The following is a 21,736-nucleotide window of genomic DNA, read 5'->3' as shown; positions in this document are numbered from 1 at the left end:
GAAATTTTCAGTCTCCATTACTAGTGTTTTTTTTTTTTTTTTGTACTGCCCTTTTAATTTATATAACCTAATCTTCTGACTTTTGCCCTTTTTCTTTTACAGGCTACACTAGTGGTTCTTGATCTTTTCACTCATGAACTTTAAGAATCTGAAGAAGCTATGTGCTGACTTCCTAGGGGGTGGAAATGGATCTGCTTACAAATATACAAAAATTTGCATACATGTTCAGGAGTTTCACAGACCTTCTTCTCTTAAAGCCCATTACTGAACTCCAGGTTAAGGAGTTCCTATGGCTTTAACTGCTACCCATATGTCAATGACTCTCTGTCTCCCACATAAACCACTTTCCTGAGCAACAGGCCTACTGTCCAATAAGTTACTAACAACTACATATGAATGCCCCTCAGGCATCTTAGAATTCAAGATATCCCAAGCCAAATGCATTATCATTCCCCTAAAACCTATTTTCTTCCTAGGAGACAACACCTATGGGAAAGAAAACACTATTTTTAAACCTAACATACTGAGATTTAAATCCAGCCCTGGAAGCTTCAGAAATATACGTAAGCCATTTGTGCTTTAATTTCTTCATATTTAACATGAGGATAATAGTATGTCCATTTTCTGGATTGTTATGAGAATTAAAGAGTGGAAAAATCCCTATATGATTGTCACCACATAGCATACACTCCACAAATTAATATTCCTGGATTCCCAATCTCAGCAAAAGCAACTCTAGTCACCAAGAATCCTAAGTCAAAAATGTAGGGATCATCTTCAATGTGTCCTTTTCCTTGTCTGCAACTAATGGACAGCTATACAGTACTGATTTCTCAACTTTCCCCCTGCCCTTAATTCAGGGTGTCATGTTCTTTCTCATGGGCACAGCAATAGTCTCTTAACCACTTGCTCCAGGTCCAATTCCACATTCTTCCAACCTATCCTGTATACTGAAGCCCAAGGATCTTCCCAAGACACATATCTGATAATGCCATGATGGCTTAAATTTGCCCAGTAACCCGTTGCTTCCAGGATTACATCCACCTTAATAGTTCACTGAAGACTGACTATGATCTGGCCCCTGTCTACCTCCAACTCAATCATTTGATTATTTGTGGATATCCTCAACTGCCCATACTGTTTTGGATTCTGTATCTCTGTCCACACTGCTGCCTTTGCTGAATGTCCTCACCCCTGTAATGTCTTTTCTTGGCATTCAGACAACTACTCATCTTTCAAAATGCTGATCAAGCATCATCTACACTATGAAGTTATTCCTGACAGCCTCCTGCCATACCGCTGTTCACTCCCACCTCTATCTGACAGGTGATTTTCTATCCTGGCAAAGATGAATAACATATGGTTCCCAGTCTCAAAAAGCTTATAATCGTCATTCAACCAAAAATCTTGTTATATAACCTGGACTAGTAAACTGACTTGAAGGTGAAATTATCAGGAATGAAAAAAGAATGAGTTGTAAGTAACTCAAATACTCAGCTCACTGGTGTGTGTGTGTGTGTGTGTGTGTGTGCGCGCGTGCACGCACGCTATATGTGTTCAGTTCAGTTCAGTTCAGTCGCTCAGTCGTGTCCAACTCTTTGCGACCCCATGAATTGCAGCATGCCAGGCCTCCCTGTCCATTACCAACTCCCGGAATTCACCCAAACTCATATGCATCGAGTTGGTGATGCCATCCAGCCATCTCATCCTCTGTCCTCCCCTTCTCCTCCTGCCCCCAATCCCTCCCAGCATCAGAGTCTTTTCCAATGAGTCAGCTCTTCACATGAGGTAGCCAAAGTATTGGAGTTTCAGCCTCAGCATCAGTCCTTCCAATGATGTGTTAGCTACATATTAACTGATTTAATATTCATGAACTATGAGTTGGGCACTATTATTACATTATTCCCATTTTAGAAGAGAGAAAGCTAAAAGCATAAAGAGACTAACTTGCCCAACATGACCCATCAAAAAATATCAGTATTACTCAGCCATTAAATCCCATGGACGGAGGAGCCTGGTAGGCTGCAGTTCATGGGGTCGCTAGATTGGACACGACTGAGTGACTTCACTTTCACTTTTCACTTTCGTGCATTGGAGAAGGAAATGGCAACCCACTCCAGTGTTCTTGCCTGGAGAATCCCAGGGACGGGGAAGCCTGGTGGGCTGCCGTCTCTGGGGTCACACAGAGTCGGACATGATTGAAGTGACTTACCAGCAGCAGCAGCCATTAAAAAGAATACATTTGTATCAGTTCTAATGAGGTGGATGAAACTGGAGCCTATTATAGACAGTGAAGTAAGTAAGCCAGAAAGAAAAACACCAATACAGTATACTAATGCATATATATGGAATTTAGAAAGATGATAATGATAACCCTGTATGCAAGACAGCAAAAGAGACACAGATGTATAGAACAGTCTTTTGGATTCTGTGGGAGAGGGAGAGGGTGGGATGATTTGGGAGAATGGCATTGAAACACATATAATATCATATAAGAAACAAATCGCCAGTCCAGGTTCAATGCAGGATACAGGATGCTTGGGGCTGGTGCACTGGGATAACCCAGAAGGATGGTATGGGGAGGGAGGTGGGAGGGGGGTTCAGGATGGGGAGCACGTGTACACCCATGGTGGATTCATCCGGATGTATGGCAAAACCAATACAATATTGTAAAGTAATTAGCCTCCAATTAAAATAAATATATTTAAAAAATTTAAAAAATACATCAGTATGAATAAAGTATGGACTTCAGTTAACTTTTTAAAATACAAATGACAAATTAAAATGATATACTCTTCAGTTCTAATGGAGGTGGTGAACCTATTATACAGAGCCTATTGTACAGAGTGAAGTCAGAAAGAGAAAAACAAATATCATATACTAATGCAGAAATATGGAATCTAGAAAGATGGTACTAATGAAATTATTTGCAGGACAGCAGTGGACACACAGACACAGGGAACAGACTTATGGACAGGACTCAGGGGAGGCGGGGAGGAAGGAGAGGGAGGGATGGCTAGACACAGTAACATGGAAACATACATTCAGATCAGATCAGATCAGATCAGATCAGTCGCTCAGTCGTGTCTGACTCTTTGCGACCCCATGAATCACAGCACGCCAGGCCTCCCTGTCCATCACCAACTCCGAGAGTTCACTCAGACTCACGTCCATCGAAGTGAGTGATGCCATCCAGCCATCTCATCCTCTGTCGTCCCCTCTTCCCCCTGCCCCCAATCCCTCCCAGCATCAGAGTCTTTTCCAATGAGTCAACTCGTCACATGAGGTGGCCAAAGTACTGGAGTTTCAGCTTTAGCATCATTCCTTCCAAAGAAATCCCAGGGCTGATCTCCTTCAGAATGGACTGGTTGGATCTCCTTGCAGTCCAAGGGACTCTCAAGAGTCTTCTCCAACACCACAGTTCAAAAGCATCAATTGTTCCGCGCTCAGCCTTCTTCACAGTCCAACTCTCACATCCATACCTGACCACAGGAAAAACCATAGCCTTGACCAGACGAACCTGTGTTGGCAAAGTGATGTCTCTGTTTTTGAATATGCTATCTAGGTTGGTCATAACTTTCCTTCCAAGGAGTAAGCGTCTTTTAATTTCATGGCTGCAGTCACCATCTGCAGTGATTTTGGAGCCCAGAAAAATAAAGTCTGACACTGTTTCCCCATCTATTTCCCATGAAGTGATGGGACCGGATGCCATGATCTTCATTTTCTGAATGTTGAGCTTTAAGCCAACTTTTTCACTCTCTACTTTCACCAAGAGGCTTTTGAGTTCCTCTTCACTTTGTCATGACGGTGGTGTCATCTGCATACATTACCATATGTAAAACAGTAGCCAATGGGAATTTGCTGTATGACTCAGGGAACTCAAACCTTGGCTTTGTAACAACCTAGAGGGGTGGGACGGTGAAGGCGATGGCACCCCACTCCAGTACTCTTGCCTGGAGAATCCCATGGACGGAGGAGCCTGGTAGGCTGCAGTCCAAGGGGTCGCTGAGTCGGACACGACTGAGCGACTTCACTTTCACTTTTATGCACTGGAGAAGGCAATGGCAACCCACTCCAGTGTTCTTGCCTGGAGAATCCCAGGGATGGCGGAGCCTGGTGGGCTGCGGTCTGTGGGGTCGTACAGAGCTGGACACCACTGAAGCGACTTAGCAGCAGCAGCAGAGGGGTGGGATGGTAAGGCAAGTGGGAGAGAGGTTCCAGAAGGAGGGGACATGGGTATACCTATGACTGATTCATGTTGATGTTTGGCAGAAACCAACACAATACTGTAAAACAATTATCCTTCAATTAAAAATAAATTTTAAAAGTGATATACTCCTTATAAATACGTCGTGGGATATATATTTATTGCGCCTATTAAAAATCTGGCACATAAAGGGAAAAAGTGCTCTATTCTCAAAAACAGTTATTATCGAAATTAAAAAAAAAATAGATATAAAGAACAGAAAACTGTACCTCCTTTGAGCAATAAAGTCTTGGGACAAGGGGAGGCTTTCAAATACATCGGTGAGTTAATGATCGAAATTAAATGAGTGCCGAACGCAGCTCTGGAGCCTTCATCTCCATCCCACAAGTCATTATCCACACCTCATCTTTCCTCCTCCTACTTGGGGCGGGGGGCGGTGGACTATCCAATGAAAGGGCGGTGCTACGTGGGCCTCCTGTGCGCGTGCGCAGCATCGGCTCGAGGATCATTCCCATCCATGCGCTCGAGAGCAACTTCTTCAGTCTGGTCACTGCCAGCGTCAGCGCTACTCCCTCTGCCGTCGCGCCGCCATTTTGAAGACGGGAAGAGTACGGCCCTGGGAGCGCTGGAGGCGGCTGTGGCGGCCGCGACTGGTATGGACCGTTTCCGCCCTCGTTAGTCCCTCCAGATTTGCCCATCTTTTGGCCACAGCTCTCGGTGTTGTCCCTATACTCACAGGGCCCCTGTCGCTGTCCCCGGTCGTCCTGTCAGTCTGTCGTTAGGATCTTTTTCGCTTCCTCAACCTTCATCTTTGCTGGAACCTTTGCTCACAGCTTGTTTAGAACCCTGATCGGTGTTAAAATACCTACTTGGAGCCTCAGATCTCCATCCTGGTGGACGGGCCCTCTTTCCTCCCCCGGATCTAGTCGGAGTTGTCTTCCGCAGACACACCGGGCGGGCTGAGAATTGCAAGGCCTCCTGTGGGCAGCGACTTGTGCCCTGTGGGGGCAGGGGGCGAATTCCGGTCTCCTGGGGTCCGGGGACAGCTTGGGCTTTGGTCCTGTCGGGGAAGAAGGGACACCCAGTAGGCGATGGTGGACATTACCCGAGTGATCTGTTGTTAGAGCTTAATCCGTCACCGGCCTGTTTTGTTTTGTCCTTTCCCAGGAATAACTTTACAAAAGGGAAGATAATTTCCGTCTGCCCTTTCCGCCAGAAATGGCCAATGTGAGTAAATTAGTCTCTTAAGAAGCAGTACAGTAATAAATTATTTGGGAACTCGTTAAGAAATGGAGGGACGGGTTTAATTATAATGGCATTGATGGCATAATGTTTCTTGTACTTAATGAATCAAAAATGTCAAGGGAAACAAGGGGTGTGAAATTCGGTCAATATGCCTTAAAGGTAGTTTGAAAACAAACATATTTCTCAATACTTTTATCGATTTATGCAAATTCCTTATGAGAAATAAATTCAGTGCCAGCATCCTTTCGGTAATTTTATTTTTGTAAATACTTAGGATCTATTTTTAAGCCGGTTTCTGTTTGGGTAGGTAAACTGAAGGTTTTGTAGCAGTTTTAGTATAGGAAGTAACCTTACAAATACTACAAAATGAGAGCGAGAGATTATTCTCATAGGCCAGAGGTATTTATTCACGGTAACTGTCCAGTGACTACTTAAACGCATGGTGGCATAGGGGTCATAAAACATACATGAAAACTAATACAGTAAGAGTAGAAACTAATTTTAAAAGTCACACAGAGGTACAATACAGATTCAAAGCTTTGTGGAGAGGGGAAAGTGGGGGTTTGGGTTCATGTAATCAGAGAAGCATTTGAATTTTAAAAGATGGGTGAGATTATCTAAATCTCACCCATAACAGGTATATTCAAAGACACCCCCTGCCCCCCCAAACCCCCTTCAGAAATCAAGAAGTCATTTCTGTCTTCCTGAATGTAAGATGTGTGAAAAAGATGAGTGGGAAATAAGGTTGGATTGTGGATTTGGGATGAAGTAACAAGAGTCTTGGGGCTTTCCAGGTGGCTCAGTGGTACAGAATATTCCTTCCAAGCAGGAAACTCGGGTTCCATCCTTGGGTCAGGAAGATCCCCTGGAGTAAGAAATGGCAACCCACTCAAGTATTCTTGCTTGGGAACAGAGGAGCCTGGTGGGCTACAGTCCATGGGGTCACAAAGAATCGGATGCGACTTAGCAACTAAACCACCAGCAAAGAGTTTTGAATGATACACTTGGTAATTTGGACTTTATTCTTTAAATTTTGGTGATTTAATTAGAGTTGTGTGTTAGGAAGACTAACATGGTAACAGTTAGCCAGAATTGTATTCCTGTAGTTGAATATGATACATTAAGATGAAGGTGAAGTCTCTCAGTCGTGTCCGACTCTTTGCGACCCCGTGGACTGTAGCCTACCAGGCTTCTCCGTCCATGGGATTCTCCAGGCAAGAATACTGGAGTGGGTTACCATTTCCTTCTCCAGGGGATCTTCCCGACCCAGGGATCAAATCCGGGTCTCCCGCATTGGAGGCAGACGCTTTAACCTCTGAGCCACCAGGGAAGCCCATGATACATTAAGTAATAACCTAATGATGAGACTGTAGGGCCAGGGGAGGATGTTTAAATGTTCAGGTGGACAGAATGCTCTGGAGACAGGCCTTGCATTTTGGAGACATCTGGAGGAGGTTCAGTTTATCTGGATCTTGAAGAAGGAGTTGGAATTTGTCCGGCCTAAGAGGAGAAGGAAAAGGGCATTTTAGTGGAAGAAATCTTATGGCAGTATAAAAGACAGAAATATGGAAATGTTGGGTAGGTATTTTTGTGTGACTGAAAAGTGGAATAAGAGAAGGGAAGATAAAATTAGTAAGAAATTCTGTCAGAGAGGTAGAAAGACCAGTCAGAGAACACACAGGTTGGATTTCAGAATACTATATGAAAGGGAAAAAGTGATTCCAAAGTATCAATTGGCTAGAGTTCTTCAGCCTCCTGGTAACTAGTTTTCATACCTCCTCTCTAATCCCACTCCTTTCTCTCCACTACTCTTAGTTGTACAGTCCTTAAAACATCCTTTATTTTTATCAGTTAACTCTCTTCCTCCCTGCCTACAGGTTAAAATTCTGATTTATTATCTTTTTGTAATAGGCCCTTTACTGTCTGTGTCACAAAGTATAAAGCCTTTTATAGTTGCTCATTAGTTAAATTTCAAGCCTGTTCTTTACTGCATTACTTTATGTCCACCTTCAGTGAACCTGTCACTCTTTGAAAACAACCTCCATACCTTTCTTCCTGAAAGGCCTTCATTGAAATGAGTACCTAAATTTCTGTTTCTTCACAACCCAGTATATCCTCCCATGAAACTTTTCCTATGACCTCAAAGATCTCTTAATTGTTCGAATCTTTTAGTAGAATTTCACAGATGGTATGGTATTTGTTCTTACATGTTTTCCACTAATCTAAGAGTCAGCAGTGTTTTTAAATATAAAGGGCCAGGTAGCAAATATTTTAGGCTTTGTAGGCCAGAGTCTCTGAAATAACTCTGCAATTATGACATGAAAGCAGCCATAGACAATACATAAATGTGTGTGGCAGTGTTGCAATAGAACTGTATTCACCAGAACAGACACAAGGCTACAGCCTGCTATAGTTTGCCAACCCCTGCATTAAGTTATTCTGACTCAGCTATTTTGATTAAAGTTTATACATGAAAGATGTCCACACATTCATATTGTAACTGACCTGAGTCTAGCAAATGAACATAGGAGCAGAAAAGTTATCATGAAGATGTTTGCTAAACTGGAGGAAAGTGGACATTGCCATAAAATCAAGAGAAAGATAGCATAGGAGATAATCAGTACAATCTAATAATAGTAAAAGAAGAGTGTGAAAGTAAGTAGGATTTTTTTTTTCTAGGAGAGGTTTTGAAAGTTCTTTATTTTGAGAATAGAAGAATCTTACTAGCTGTGCCACTTTTTTAGTGTTGCTGCTGAATAGGGCAACTTTTCAAAGTTCCTGTTCTTTCTGTATGGCACTCTTGATTCTGGCCTTGCTAGGAAAGCCATATATTTTTACCCAAATAACTTAGTACTTTTTTTTCTTTTAATATTTGTGTTTATTTTTTAAATTATAAATATGTGTGATACTCATTCTATGGCAGGTGCTCAATAACAGTAGAATCAATGTTGGTTTTAAAAGATACATTGCAATGTGAGGATATGCCCGAGATTGTCTGTGTTAGTACAACATTTACATCCAGAATAATTTGGGGTTTTGTGTCATTCTTAGGTGCTCTGTAACAGAGCCAGACTGGTTTCCTATCTCCCAGGATTTTGCTCTTTAGTTAAAAGGGTTGTCAATCCCAGAGCCTTTTCAACCGCAGGATCTTCAGGTTCTGATGAGTCTCATGTGGCCACTGCACCTCCAGATATCTGTAAGTGAAACTTATTTTTTCTTTACTTAAAATTGTTTCATAACATTTGTTACGTTTCCTGAAATATTTCTTCTTGAAGTTTTACTGATCTTCTAAAGTTGAGTTTATCCCTTTGAAAGTAAATCAGAGCTGTGCCTAAATATTTATGCCAGAAAGTTACAATACTTAAAAAAAAAAATGAATGAATACTGGTTTCTACAACTTACTTTCTTCAACTTTAGTTTTTTTCTAATCTGTATTCAGACACACTCAGTCATCCCTGAAACAAATCTTCTTTGGATCCTATTAAACTATGTTACTACTTCTTGCCACTCTGCTGAATTTCCTAAATGTAGCCATCACTTTTTACTAACGAGTGTTTATTAAATGAGTCTGCTTTTTCTTATCCACCTTGCACACCACTATATCACATGAATCATTCTAAAATACTGTAAATCATGACATTTCCATCATAAGCCTCAAATATCTCCCATTGCTTTCAGTAGCCATTCCTAAACTATCCACAAACTGAATCATTGTTCAAGATCTAAAAAAAAACAATTTTTTTAAGTTCTGTAATTAGTTAACTTTGAGAACTGCTTTATGCCAAAGTCCTATCTTAGAGGTTTATAAAGCACACTAAAATACTAAGGGAGGGCTCTTAGAAACTTTACCTAATGTATTCTGAAGTGATTGCCCATGAATCCTTTTTTCATTCAGTACATTACTTACAGTGTAATGTTAATTCACTTGGGCATGCAGAGCCTCCCCTAGTTTTCTTGCCTCAGTTTTCTAACCCCATCTCTGAGTATTCCTCAGTTTTCTTGATCTGAAGGCTAAACATATATCTATCATAAATGAAAGGTCTGTCACTCAGAATAGTTAAGGGTTTGTATTGTGAATATACAGCTTGGCCTCCCTGTCCATGGGTTCTGCATCGTCAGATTCAACCAATCAGAGATTGAAAATATTTGAGGGGGTGGGAAATTCCAGAAAGTTCCAAATAGCAAAACTTGAATTTGCCATGTGCCAGCAATTATTTACATATCATTTACTTTGTGTTCGATATTATAGGTAATCTGGAGATGATTTAAAGTATACAGGAGGATGTACATAGGTTACATATATGCACATACAGTTCATTCTTGAACATCATGGGTTTGAGCTGTGCATATCTGTTTTATACACAGGGTTTTTTTCCAATAATAACTAACTACGGTACTACACAGTTCTCGGTTCCTTGACTCTGAGGATGTGGAAATGACTAAGCAGAGAACTGACTATGAATTATACTCAGATTTGTGACTGCAGGGTTTGAACAACTAACTCTTGAGTTGCTCAAAGGTCAGTTGAACTATACCCTTTTTATATAAAGACTTGAGCATATGCAGATTTTGATATCCATGAGGGTCCAGGAAGCACTGCTTTGTGAATACCTAGGGAGAACTATATAAAGAATTTTTGTAGATCAGTAGGAAAAAACCCAGTAGAAAACCAAACAAAAATTTCAAAAATGAGTTTTAACAGGCTATTTCTGTAAGAGAAAACCTAAATGACCAGTAAACATTTGAAAATATGCTCATATCCAATATTAATATTGGGTATTTATTTGAAGACCCAGATCTGAATAATATATAAAACCCATGTTGTTCAGAACAGCTGGTAAGTTTTAGGTTGTGAACTGACTCCAGTCGGTCATTGGTGGCTGTCTAGACCTTATCACTCTGTGATCTGCAGACCAGTATAGCATGGCATGGTGTAGCATCAGCATCATCTGGGACTGGTTAGAAACGAATTTTGAGCCCCACTTCAGATCTGGTAAATCAGAATCTGCATTTTGAGAAGTTCTCAGATGATTCTTAAATACTTAATAGTTTGAGATGTGTGCTGGGCTAGAGTGTTTGGGTTGAGAATTATGTGACAGTGTCTGGGTTCAGCAGGGAAAAGTTCCATAATTGATAGGTAATGTCTGTCATAGGTATGGAAGAGAGATATGGGCGTCACATAGGGGCAGCCGTAATGACATGACCATTTTTAGTCACTTAGTTCTGGCAGAATATTTATAAATACTTTTATTGCCAACTAAAGTCTGCAGCCATCCTTTCCTTTCTCTGAACAAAATTCCTACTCTGAGTATTTCTTCATTTGATTCTCTAAGTTACTTTTTTCTGGATCTTTCTTAATTTTTCACGTTAGGATTTTTTTTAATTTTATAGGAATAAAGTAATGTGTATTCTGTAAGTATTTAATCCATATTCATGCATGTGACTGGTAAACAGGGCATTATGTCACTTTGGTTGGTACAGAATTTTTTCCAGTCCATTAATGTTTTGTGCCACCAGGTAACGGCAGTTGAATGCCCCTCCCCAAGGGTTACCTGGTGGCTCAGATGGTAAAGAATCTGACTGCAGGATGGGAGGCCCGAGTTCGATCCCTGAGTCAGGAAGATACCCTAGAGAAGGAACTGGCAACCCACTGTAGTATTCTTGCCTCGAGAATCCCATGACAGGGAAGCCTAGCGGGCTACAGTCCATGGGGTCACAAAGAATCGAACACCACTGAGCAATTAACATACACAACACACCCCAAGGGTAACCACTATTAAGTCTGGTATCTTTACTTTCAAGTTGTTTTTTTTTCTGTATTTAAAGCATTACTATAAGCATGTAAAATAAATGTCACGTATACTGTTCTTGGATTTAGCTTTTTCTTTTAATGTCATTTATCCTGTGAACTTCTTTCACCATATGTAGAGATTTACTAATGACCGTTAAGAATTACATACTACGGAGGTTCCCTGATGGTCTAATGGTTAGGATTCCAGGCTTTCACTGCCATGGTCTGGGTTCAGTTCCTTTTTGGGGAACAGAGATCCCACAAGCCACACAGCGAAGCCAGAAAAAAAAGATTTACATAGTATGGATTATAATACTTTATTGAATCCGTTCCCTAATAAGGAAATTAACTATGAGTTGGCAGCTGGTTTCTTCAACTAGTGATTTGGAAATAACATGAAACCAACTAACATATTCAACCAGTAAAGCAAACTTCAAAGATCTATTGTTTAGGTAAAAAAAAAACCTTATTGGAAGAACAACATTCTTTCACATTCTTTCAGTCTACCAGTGCACTTAGGTTGTAAGGAGAAAATGGTTCATTTTGTTGTTCCTCTTCAGGCTCTCGAACAGTTTGGCCTGATGAAACTATGGGACCATTTGGACCTCAGGATCAGAGATTCCAGCTTCCTGGGAACATAGGTTTTGACTGTCACCTCAACGGGACAGCATCACAGAAGAAAAGCCAGGTTCATAAAACTTTACCTGATGTTCTAGCAGAACCTTTATCGAGTGAAAGACATGAGTTTGTTATGGCACAATATGTGAATGAATTTCAGGTATGTTTTTAGTATCATTTATTCTGTATTCTAATTATTAAAGCTATATTTCTGATAACTATAAGCATATTATTTTCATTGAAAAAGTTAAAAAAAAATCTGTTTAAGTCCATTATATACAGAAAAAGCGTGTCTAGTTTTTAAAACCTTGGTATTGTCCTATACCTAGTTTTGCTATATAATTTTTCACATTGCAGTCTCTTAGGTAATTAATTCTTCAAAATATCTTTTTTAATAAATATTTATTGTAAACATAAATAACTTAATTTCTGTAACTGGAAATTTAGATTTTCTTTTTTTCATTTTTACAAACAGTAATTATAATCTATATATGGACCAAATTCCAACTAGCTTTATATTCCTCTAACCATTTAGAAACTTAAAAAAATTTTGAGATCTCTAAAATTCTTCAGATATAGTAAACTAAAAAGTAGAATTTTTAAATAGGTTTTGTAAAAACAGTTCCTGAGAGGTTTTTTATGAGTTTTTTAGAACCGGTTTTTAAAACTAGTATTGCATCCTTGTTCACTCAAATGGGAAGTTACATGCATTTCAGAGTTTGTCAAAACCCCTGATCATTACCATTTTTCATATTTCTGTGTAGTTTCAGGTGAAGATTTTGATCAAAACGATATTATTAAAAGTGATAACCCCTCACAGTTATGGGTTATATCAGTAACCTAATACTGGAACACAGTTGACCTCCCCTTTTTCTCTCAGATAATTCCTTCTCAGTCTTCTTGGCTCCTCTGTCCAATATATGATATTTCCCAAATGTCTGTTCTTCATTTTTCCTTTGACTTGCTCCCTGGTCACTTAAGTCCTCAGCTTTCTCCATAGGCTCTGTCTTCATATTTCCTAACTTTCTGTTTCTGACATTGCTGGTTCTGTATTACTTGCCAAATATCTTTATCTGGATGTCTCAGAAGTACCAAAATTAGGACTAGTACACGTCTAGCACTGAATGAGTCCTTTTTTCTCTCAATGTCTTTATTCCCATGTTGTCAGTCATATAAGTGATTTAGTCATCCTCGCACTTCCCTAAAGTAAAGATTACAGTGACAACCTTGCCTCCTCTTTTCATCATTCCCCCATATATAGTGACAGTTACATTGCTTTCATCTCTGAAAGTAGCCCTTCAATTTGTGTCACTTTAGTTCTCACTAATACTATTAGAGTTCAGCACCTCCTTATCTTACCTCTGTTTTTAGATGCATTATAGTAGCATGGACTGTGGAGATAGGATAAGTCTGTATACAGAGATTAACTCATATTTATTGATAATTAGTTTTGTGACCTTGAGAAAGTTATTTCACCTTTCTGAGACTGTTTCTTTATATGTAAAATAAGGATAATTTATTAATACTATTTAATTTAAAATCAAAATCAAAATTTTGTAATGTGGCATAAATGGATTTCCATAGTTTTGATCCTTTTCTCACCTTACCTCCCACGATTTCCTATTCCTTCTACATTGTAATCACAGCATACTTTTCATTTTTTGAAAATTATACCGTTCTCTTTGACCATTGCATGCCTTTGCACTATTATTTCTTGCTAGACTATTTTTTTTCCTTTGGGATTCTTAATCTGTATTCTGTCCATTCTTTTATATGTCAGACACATATTTTAACATGTAACTCAAGTGTGATTTCAACCTCTCCTGATTTCTCCCAACAAAGCAAGTTTCTTCCCCATTTATACTTCCAGAAGACTTCCTTCACAACTGTGTAGCACTTTTCATATTGGATTGCATTTATTTGTTCATGCTGTTTTTCTTCTACTAACCCTTATATACCTGAGAGTGAAGACTGGATTTTTACCATTGTAGTGTCTGCTCCTGTTGTAATGGCTGATGTATAATAGGCACCCATTAAATTTCAGTTGAATAAGAGCCTCTAGGCTTTTCCTGTTGGAGAGATTATATATTTAATCATGTTGTTTTGTAATAGTGTGTACTTATGCCCATTTTACAGAACAAAAGAAAGGATAATCAGATATAACAAAATATCAGAAGAGGTAACATTATAAGATACAATCATGGCATTTTTAACTTTTTTAACCGACTCCTATTAAGTCTAGGATATCAGAAGGTATATATTCCTTTTTTTTTAACTCAACATTTTAAAAAAATTCTCAAATTACATTCATCATAGAGAAAAGTTTGAATATGTAAGAATACACTGATTATTACCTGATCACCAGCTAGGTTAAGACTATTCAAAAAGCTTTCTATGTTATTACAAACAGGTTTATAACGGGCAGGATATTTTATTTGAACTCCAGATTTTGTTTATCTATATTTCTTACTCCCCTAAAGGGTAATGATGCACCTGTTGAACAAGAAATTAACAGTGCAGAAACTTACTTTGAAAGTGCCAAAGTAGAATGTGCAATCCAAACATGTCCAGAGTTGCTGCGAAGAGGTGTGTTGTGCTTTATTCATTTTTACACTAGTGTGTGTCAGATTATGTCACTAATTTAAATGTTGAAAAATGTACTCCTTAACATGTCTCACTGGAAATGATGATTGCCTGGCCAAGGAAAAGACTAGCAGATGTCCCCTGACATCTGACCTCATGCTGCCATTAGACAGGATTAGTCGAATTTTCACTAACTTTTTCCCTAAAGTCATCCTACTCCCAGGTGATTACTGAGGAAAATCTTAATAATAAACTTTTTTTTTAATTCCAAGATTAACAACATGTAACCCAACTTACTCTTTGGAATTGTTGGCAGTATATTTTTGGTTCATCCAAAAAGAACAGAAGTAAACCAAAACTAAATTTAGTTCATCCTTTTAAAAAACAATATGCATTTATAAACCTAACTTGGTACCATAATGATTTGACTTAATCATCATTTCTCTAAAGTGTTTTATGCACTGTTTCTTTTTTCAAAAAAAAAACAAATAATTTTTTCCTGGAATTTTATTCTTATTTATAGATTTTGAATCACTGTTTCCAGAAGTAGCCACCAACAAACTAATGATTCTGACCGTAACACAGAAAACTAAGAATGATATGACTGTTTGGAGTGAGGAGGTAGAAAATGAAAGAGAAGTGCTCTTAGAAAAGGTAATTCTTTCAACTGCTGACTGTTTAGTTTTATAATCTTATTTAAACAACAGTAAACACTGTTTTAAAATGACGGCTGTCTTTTCTTACTATTATTAGTTCTCTCCTAATGTATGTCAGTATTTAAAAAATGTACATGTTTTCTGAAAATAAAAATGCCAGGGTTTTTTATGTTTGTTTGTTTTAGTATCTGAAAAATTTATATTCTGTCCAGTACTTCCTCAGTTGTTTTTTTTTTTTTAATTTATGTCTATCTTAGGAAGTTTGGAAATGCAGTAAACAACAAAAATGTAAAATTAACTCTTCATACCCATCCCTGTCTCCTCTCTTATCCTGTTCTCTCCCTCCATGTCTCTTTCTGTCTCTTAAGCATGTCAAGTAAAAAGTGAAAATTACCTAATTCTTCTTCATAGTGTAAACAGTGTACAGTACAATAATAATATAATAGTTGTACATACCCACATTTTTCCCATCCTTTGCTTTTAACTAGAAAATATGTTTTGACACCTTTCCTTCACATTTCACATAGATTATATTTCATTCTTTGTAAAATCTGTATAATATTAGGTTACATGGGCAAACCATAAATTTTTTAAATTATTAAAAAAATTTTTAGCCTTTTGTAAGTTGAAAATCAAACTTTTGCTTTTATAGGCAGTGAATATATTTGTACATTTATTTTTATGCCCATATTTACATATTCCTAAATAGGGAATTGCTAAATCAAGGGATATATTTAAGTTATAATATATACTGTCAATTTGTCCACCAAAAAGATCATCCTAGTATATAGGCTGTTACTCTTACCCTGGATATTAGCATTATTTTTCATTTTTATCAACCTGAGAAATAAGTGGTAACTTAAAATCTCATATTTAGAAATTATATGAGTTTGATTCCTTTGTATGTATGACAAGTTAAGATTAGCTTACTTAACTACAGTTGAAAAAATTCTCTTTACTAATTTACATGCAGAATAATATTGGGAGTTTTTTAATGTTTTCTTTAGTGTTGGATGTATGGTTCTCACAACTTATAAAAATATTGTTTACATACTTAACAAAGTATTTTATGATAATGACTTCACACTTAAATGTCCCAAATATAGCTTTGCTAATAAATTCCAGGTAGTAATTAAGTCAGGAGCAAATTACATGCTTAACAAAGAAGTTATAGAGAGGCATAAGACATTGTCTCTGATTTTTAGAAGATCTGAATTTGATGAGTTGAAATTTAAATATCCAATAACTCAGTAAACATTTTCTGCTTATATATTAAGACCAGGAGTAGTTTATCATCACTATCATTTAGATACTGGAGAGTTTGCTCTCACATGTACATTGCATTGTAAGTCCTACTTTTTGATTCGTCTAAGATTCTGAGCCTCACTTGATACTGACCCCAGTATAGATATAACTCAGTTTTCTATAACCAATTTTCAGGTTTTTGAAATGGCACTATACTTTTTCATGTGATTTTTAATTTTATAGTGACTAAAGCTATTTTATTTTTTATGGAAAAGAAAACATCTCTTTCTATTTTAGATATGTTAGTGATTATTTTAGGATCACACATGACTTTACTGTCCAAGTAGATATTTTATCTTTTGTGGTTTAAATCTATCCTAGTTTTTTCCAGCAGATGTCAGTGTTTCCTACTGATGAGCAGAATAAGATAAACGTTTAAACTGGTTCTTTCTGTGGTCATTTGGCATTCTTAATCTTTGCAAACATTTAAATACATTGTTTTGTTCACCTTGTAGTTTTTGTATATGTCTTATTACATTGATACATAATTTTAATGACTTTTCTAGACCATATTCAGTTTTCCTGCTTTTTAAGAATTGTGAGGATTAATGAAATACAGCAGTAAGTGCAAATATTACATAGATAACCTAAAGAATACAGTATTTTTAAATTTTTTCATTAGTTTACAAGAGTTTAGGCATATCTTGGAGATATTGCTGGTTCGGCTCCATCACAATAAAGCTAATATGGCAATAAAGTGAGTTACATGGATATTTTGGTTTCCCAGTGTATATAAAAGTTATGTTTATGTTATACTGTAGTCTATTAAATGTGTAATAGCATTATGTCTTAAAAAATGCATACCATAATTTTAAAATACTTTGTTGCTAAAAAATGCTGACCATCATCTTAGCCTTCCATGAGTCATAGTAGTAAAACATCAGTAAAGGTCAGTGACTGCAGATCATCATAAATATAATAATAGAGAAAAAGTTTGGAATACTGAGAGAATTACAAAAATGTGGCACAGAGACATGAAGTGAGCAAATGTTACTGGAAAAATGTCACCAATAGACTTGCTGGACACAGGGTTGCCACAGGCCTTCAACTTGTAAAACCACGTTATCTGCGAAGTACAGTGAAGTCCAAAAAATGAGATACGCCTGTTTCTAGAGAACATAGGTTAGTTTAGGTTGTGTATCTATAGGAGGGATCAATAAACTTTTTCTAGGGAGCCAGATGGTAGCTTTTTAAGCTTTTTAGGTCATAGGTTCTCAACTACTCAGTTTTACCCTTGTATTGTTAAAGAAACCATATGAGGTGAAGTGAAGTCACTCAGTCGTGTCCAACTCTTTGCGACCTCATGGTCTGTAGCCCACCAGGCTCCTCCATCCATGGAATTTTCTAGGCAAGAGTACTGGAGTGGGTTGCCATTTCCTTCTCCAGGGGATCTTCCTGACCCAGGGATCGAACCTGGGTCTCCTGCATTGCGGGCAGACGCTTTACCGTCTGAGCCACCAGGGAATCCCTAAGAAACCATAGACAATATATAAATGAATAGGCATGGCTTCATTTCAGCAAAACTGTATTTATACAAACAGGCAGCCACTCAGTTTGATGGCCCTCTGACTATTACTTCCTCATCCCTTATTTAGAGTGTGGCCCATGTGCCTAACTTTAGCTTGGACTTTCAACCAGCTGAATGCCAGAGATGCTCAGTGAGGTCTCATCACTCGGGGTGGGCCTGAAAATCATGTTCCCCAGCACTGTATGACCCCTGATAACACTATTCAGCTGCAGCCTTGCAGCTGGCACTCTGCTAGACCTCAAGGAATCTCACCCTGTGTCTGCACAGCTCAGCATGAGGCCACTGAACCAGGAAAGACTGTTCTACAGCCTGCTTTGAAACCCTGTTGTGCATCAGCCTCTTCTCCAGCACCCTACCCCACAAAGTCAGATGATTCAGCAGTCCAGACCTGTTGCTTCCTCTGCCTCAGCTCAGTGACACTGTCACTTTGCTTGGGCTCCACTTCTTTGTCCTGCAACAGGAAAGTGTCCCCAGACAGAAGGCTAGAGTGTATATGGGGATCACCTTACTTGTTTCCCTTCTCTTGAAGACTACAGTTTTGTGTCTGCCTGTTGTTCAGTGTCTGAAAACAGTTGCATCATGTATTTTAGTCATTTTTATAGTTTTCAGCAGGTGGCAAGTTTGATAACTGTTACTCTATTAAGACTGGAAGTGGAATTGTGCCCTTGTTTTTAAACACTTACAGTCTGTCCTTTTTTAACATTCTAATCTGGTTCTAATATTTGTTGTCTTTTTCACTGCTTAGAGTTCTGGTAGAGCTAGTCTTTGCATCATAGGAGTTAACATCACAGGATTTTGAATAGGTAATGCATGTACATGGTCTGTATTATTTATACACTACATAGAAAAATAGAGAAGCATGTAGTGAAAAGTAAGTATGCTGTCCAGCCCTGTACCCAATCTATCCTTTTTATCTTATTTTCATGTGCCTTGTCAGAAATATTTCATGACTATGTGACTGGATAGGTGTATTTTTGAAGGACATACAAACAAGTACCTGTTTTTAAACAACTGCCATTCAAATTAATGAATGGTTCAGATCTTTTCATTATGACTATTTTGTTTTCCCTTTCTTACCTTATTTCGAAATTTCCATAGTAATATAAAATAGCAACTGTAGTTTATAATCCTTGACAAATTTGGGAGTTAATAGCACAAAAGTGATTAGAAATAGTTCCTAAAACAAATAATTTAGAAGAAAAAATGTACAATTTAGACTTAAAAAAAATCAAAGTGTTACATTAACAGTAATCGTTTAGACTGGTGAAAATAATCTTAAGGCTATAAGTCCTAATTTATCATTAGTTTTAATTTTTTATTAATCTTGTATTCTCTATCTGAGGCAAAAGATATTTATTTTAAAAATTTACTGAAAAATAAAACAGTCTGTAGTGATGCTATCTTGAGCATAGTATTTGTGTCTTTTTCTATGCAGTTCATCAGCGGTGCTAAGGAAATTTGCTATGCCCTCCGAGCTGAAGGCTATTGGGCTGACTTTATTGACCCATCATCTGGTTTGGCAGTGAGTAATTAAATACATTTTGAAAGCCAGATTATGTAATTTGAAGTAGGAATTATTTTTCTATAATTATAGCCTAGGTAAAAATAAATCATTTAGGACTCCTTGAAAACTTCACAATTTTATGCACAGAAGTACCACGAATCAATTGAATTCACAACTTTGAGGGACCTCTGTCACTCCTGGTTAAACTTCTCCATCACTTTAAATTTTTTTATTAAAAATAATTTCAAAATTTATTTTTTCCATCCTTACTAATAGACATTATTCAAATTACATTGAATTAGTGTGCTTACTGTTAGTTAAAAATTAGCATTCAGTAGTTTCATTAAGGAAGAAAGTTATTTTTAGAATTAAGAAAATTTGGATGGTAAAGAAATATTTAAAAGTAACTTTTTGGAAATCAACATTTATAAAGCTATACTTTAAAAAAAATAATGAGCCACTATGTCACATTTTAAATTCTGTGTATGTCTTTCAGTTACAAATAGTAATAAAATTTATTTTAATCTTAAGATAGAAATATATATTGTTTCTTCTTGAGGTTAAGATTTAGTGAGTACTAGAAATGAAAAATACCCTGGGCTATAGTTTTCTTATCTTAAAAACTACAAAGGTGAACCATATGATTGCCTAAGACTTATTTCATCTCTAAAGGTCATGTGAAGTTATACGTTTGGTTCTAGATAACGTGCAGTCTGCTAGATCATTCATTTCACATTTCCATAGTACACAGGTATTGAGGGGAGAGGTTTTAGGGCAGTTAGGTGTTACATGTGACCCTTTTATTTCTTATTTGACCTTTTAAATATTTGCAGTATTTATACAGATCTGTGTTCATGTTTACATAAAAATTATTACTCCATTATCTTTCTTGTTAATAAAAATATGACATCATTTTTTATTTCTTCCAGTTTTTTGGACCATATACAAACAACACTCTTTTTGAGACAGATGAACGCTATCGACATTTAGGATTCTCTGTTGATGATCTTGGCTGCTGTAAAGTGATTCGTCACAGTCTCTGGGGTACCCATGTGGTTGTAGGGAGTATCTTCACTAATGCTACACCAGACAGCCATATTATGAAGAAATTAAGTGGAAACTAGCAGTAGGGTCAATTAATTTGATCTTATGCTTGTAACATTTGGGATGATCCACAAGCATTGTCAAAGGCTTCCTACTCCGTTGTAGGTATTTATTTCAACATTATGGATTACAATATTGGCAAGGGTTTATAATTTTTAAATTTCAAATACTCATACTATCATTAAATACATGTTGAGCACATCCACATTGTACAAAATGTGATAATTAACATGTAACCAGGGTATGATCTCATATTGTTACTTCTTCCCTTAATTGGAAAAACCTCACTTTTAATTATACCTCTCCAAAAATAAATCATACATTTGGCTGTGATCATATGTGTTTTTTTTGTTTTTTTTTTTTGCAGTCTTTTTAAAATACAGTTCTTAAAGTTTTTTTCTTTTTTTAAATAAATGCAGTTGAGAATTCTGGATTCAGTGTAGATTTAACTTAAAAAAATTTTTTTTTTCTTTATTACTTGTCAAGTGTCCTGGTACCAGTCTGAGTATTACTTTGAAATGTATGTGCAGAAAAAGAATAAGAATAATACTACATGTTTACATATAAAAGAATTTGAATCTCAACTTTATATAATAGTAAAAAGTAATTCTTAACTCCTTGGCAAGACAGATAAGTGTTTTATTCTCAGACAAAACTATGACTCAGCTGCTAAGTCTATTTCTCTAATTTTAACAACATATAGAAACTGCAGTAGTTTACAGAAATGCCTCATGGCAGACAGAACTTGTTTTTACAACATTTTAAACTCAGAATTGGAGAAGGCAATGGCACCCCACTCCAGTACTCTTGCCTGGAAAATCCCATGGACGGAGGAGCCTGATAGGCTGCAGTCCATGGGGTCACTGAGGGTTGGATACAACTGAGCAACTTCACTTTCACTTTTCACTTTCATGCATTGGAGAAGGAAATGGCAACCCACTCCAGTGTTCTTGCCTGGAGAATCCCAGGGACGGGGGAGCCTGGTGGGATGCCGTCTATGGGGTCGCACAGAGTCAGACACAACTGAAGTGACTTAGTAGTAGTAGTAAACTCAGATTCATCTTTGATTTGTTTTTTGTCAATAGGAATAGAAATAAATCTCAGGAGAACAAATAACTTCTGCCAAATGAATTATTTGAAATGGATTTTTCTGTATTTTTTTAAATTAAATGCCTGTTTTAAATGAACACATGAA

At 37.3% G+C, this 21,736-nt stretch overlaps 1 protein-coding gene across 1 annotated transcript; it reads left to right on the top strand.

Moving 5' to 3' along the window:
- Positions 1-4,762: 4,762 nt before the first annotated feature.
- On the top strand, positions 4,763-20,874 carry MMADHC (metabolism of cobalamin associated D). The gene is made up of 8 exons (XM_005895063.3): positions 4,763-4,860; positions 5,375-5,434; positions 8,504-8,648; positions 11,804-12,021; positions 14,342-14,447; positions 14,968-15,098; positions 19,369-19,455; positions 20,367-20,874. Exons 2-8 carry the CDS (start codon positions 5,426-5,428, stop codon positions 20,559-20,561), a joined length of 891 nt encoding a protein of 296 aa, XP_005895125.1. The 5' UTR covers positions 4,763-4,860; positions 5,375-5,425; the 3' UTR covers positions 20,562-20,874.
- The last annotated feature ends 862 nt before the right edge of the window (positions 20,875-21,736 follow it).

The sequence above is a fragment of the Bos mutus genome, chromosome 2 (assembly GCF_027580195.1).
Source record: "Bos mutus isolate GX-2022 chromosome 2, NWIPB_WYAK_1.1, whole genome shotgun sequence".
Classification (NCBI taxonomy): Eukaryota; Metazoa; Chordata; class Mammalia; order Artiodactyla; family Bovidae; genus Bos; species Bos mutus.
Note: the sequence above shows the minus strand (reverse complement) of the source record. Positions and strands in the feature narration are given on the sequence as shown.

Coding starts and splice junctions, on each gene's coding strand:
- MMADHC (XM_005895063.3), top strand. Junction 14,448..14,967: donor TCCAGAGTTGCTGCGAAGAG/GTGTGTTGTGCT, acceptor TCTTATTTATAG/ATTTTGAATCACTGTTTCCA. Junction 19,456..20,366: donor ACCCATCATCTGGTTTGGCA/GTGAGTAATTAA, acceptor TATTTCTTCCAG/TTTTTTGGACCATATACAAA.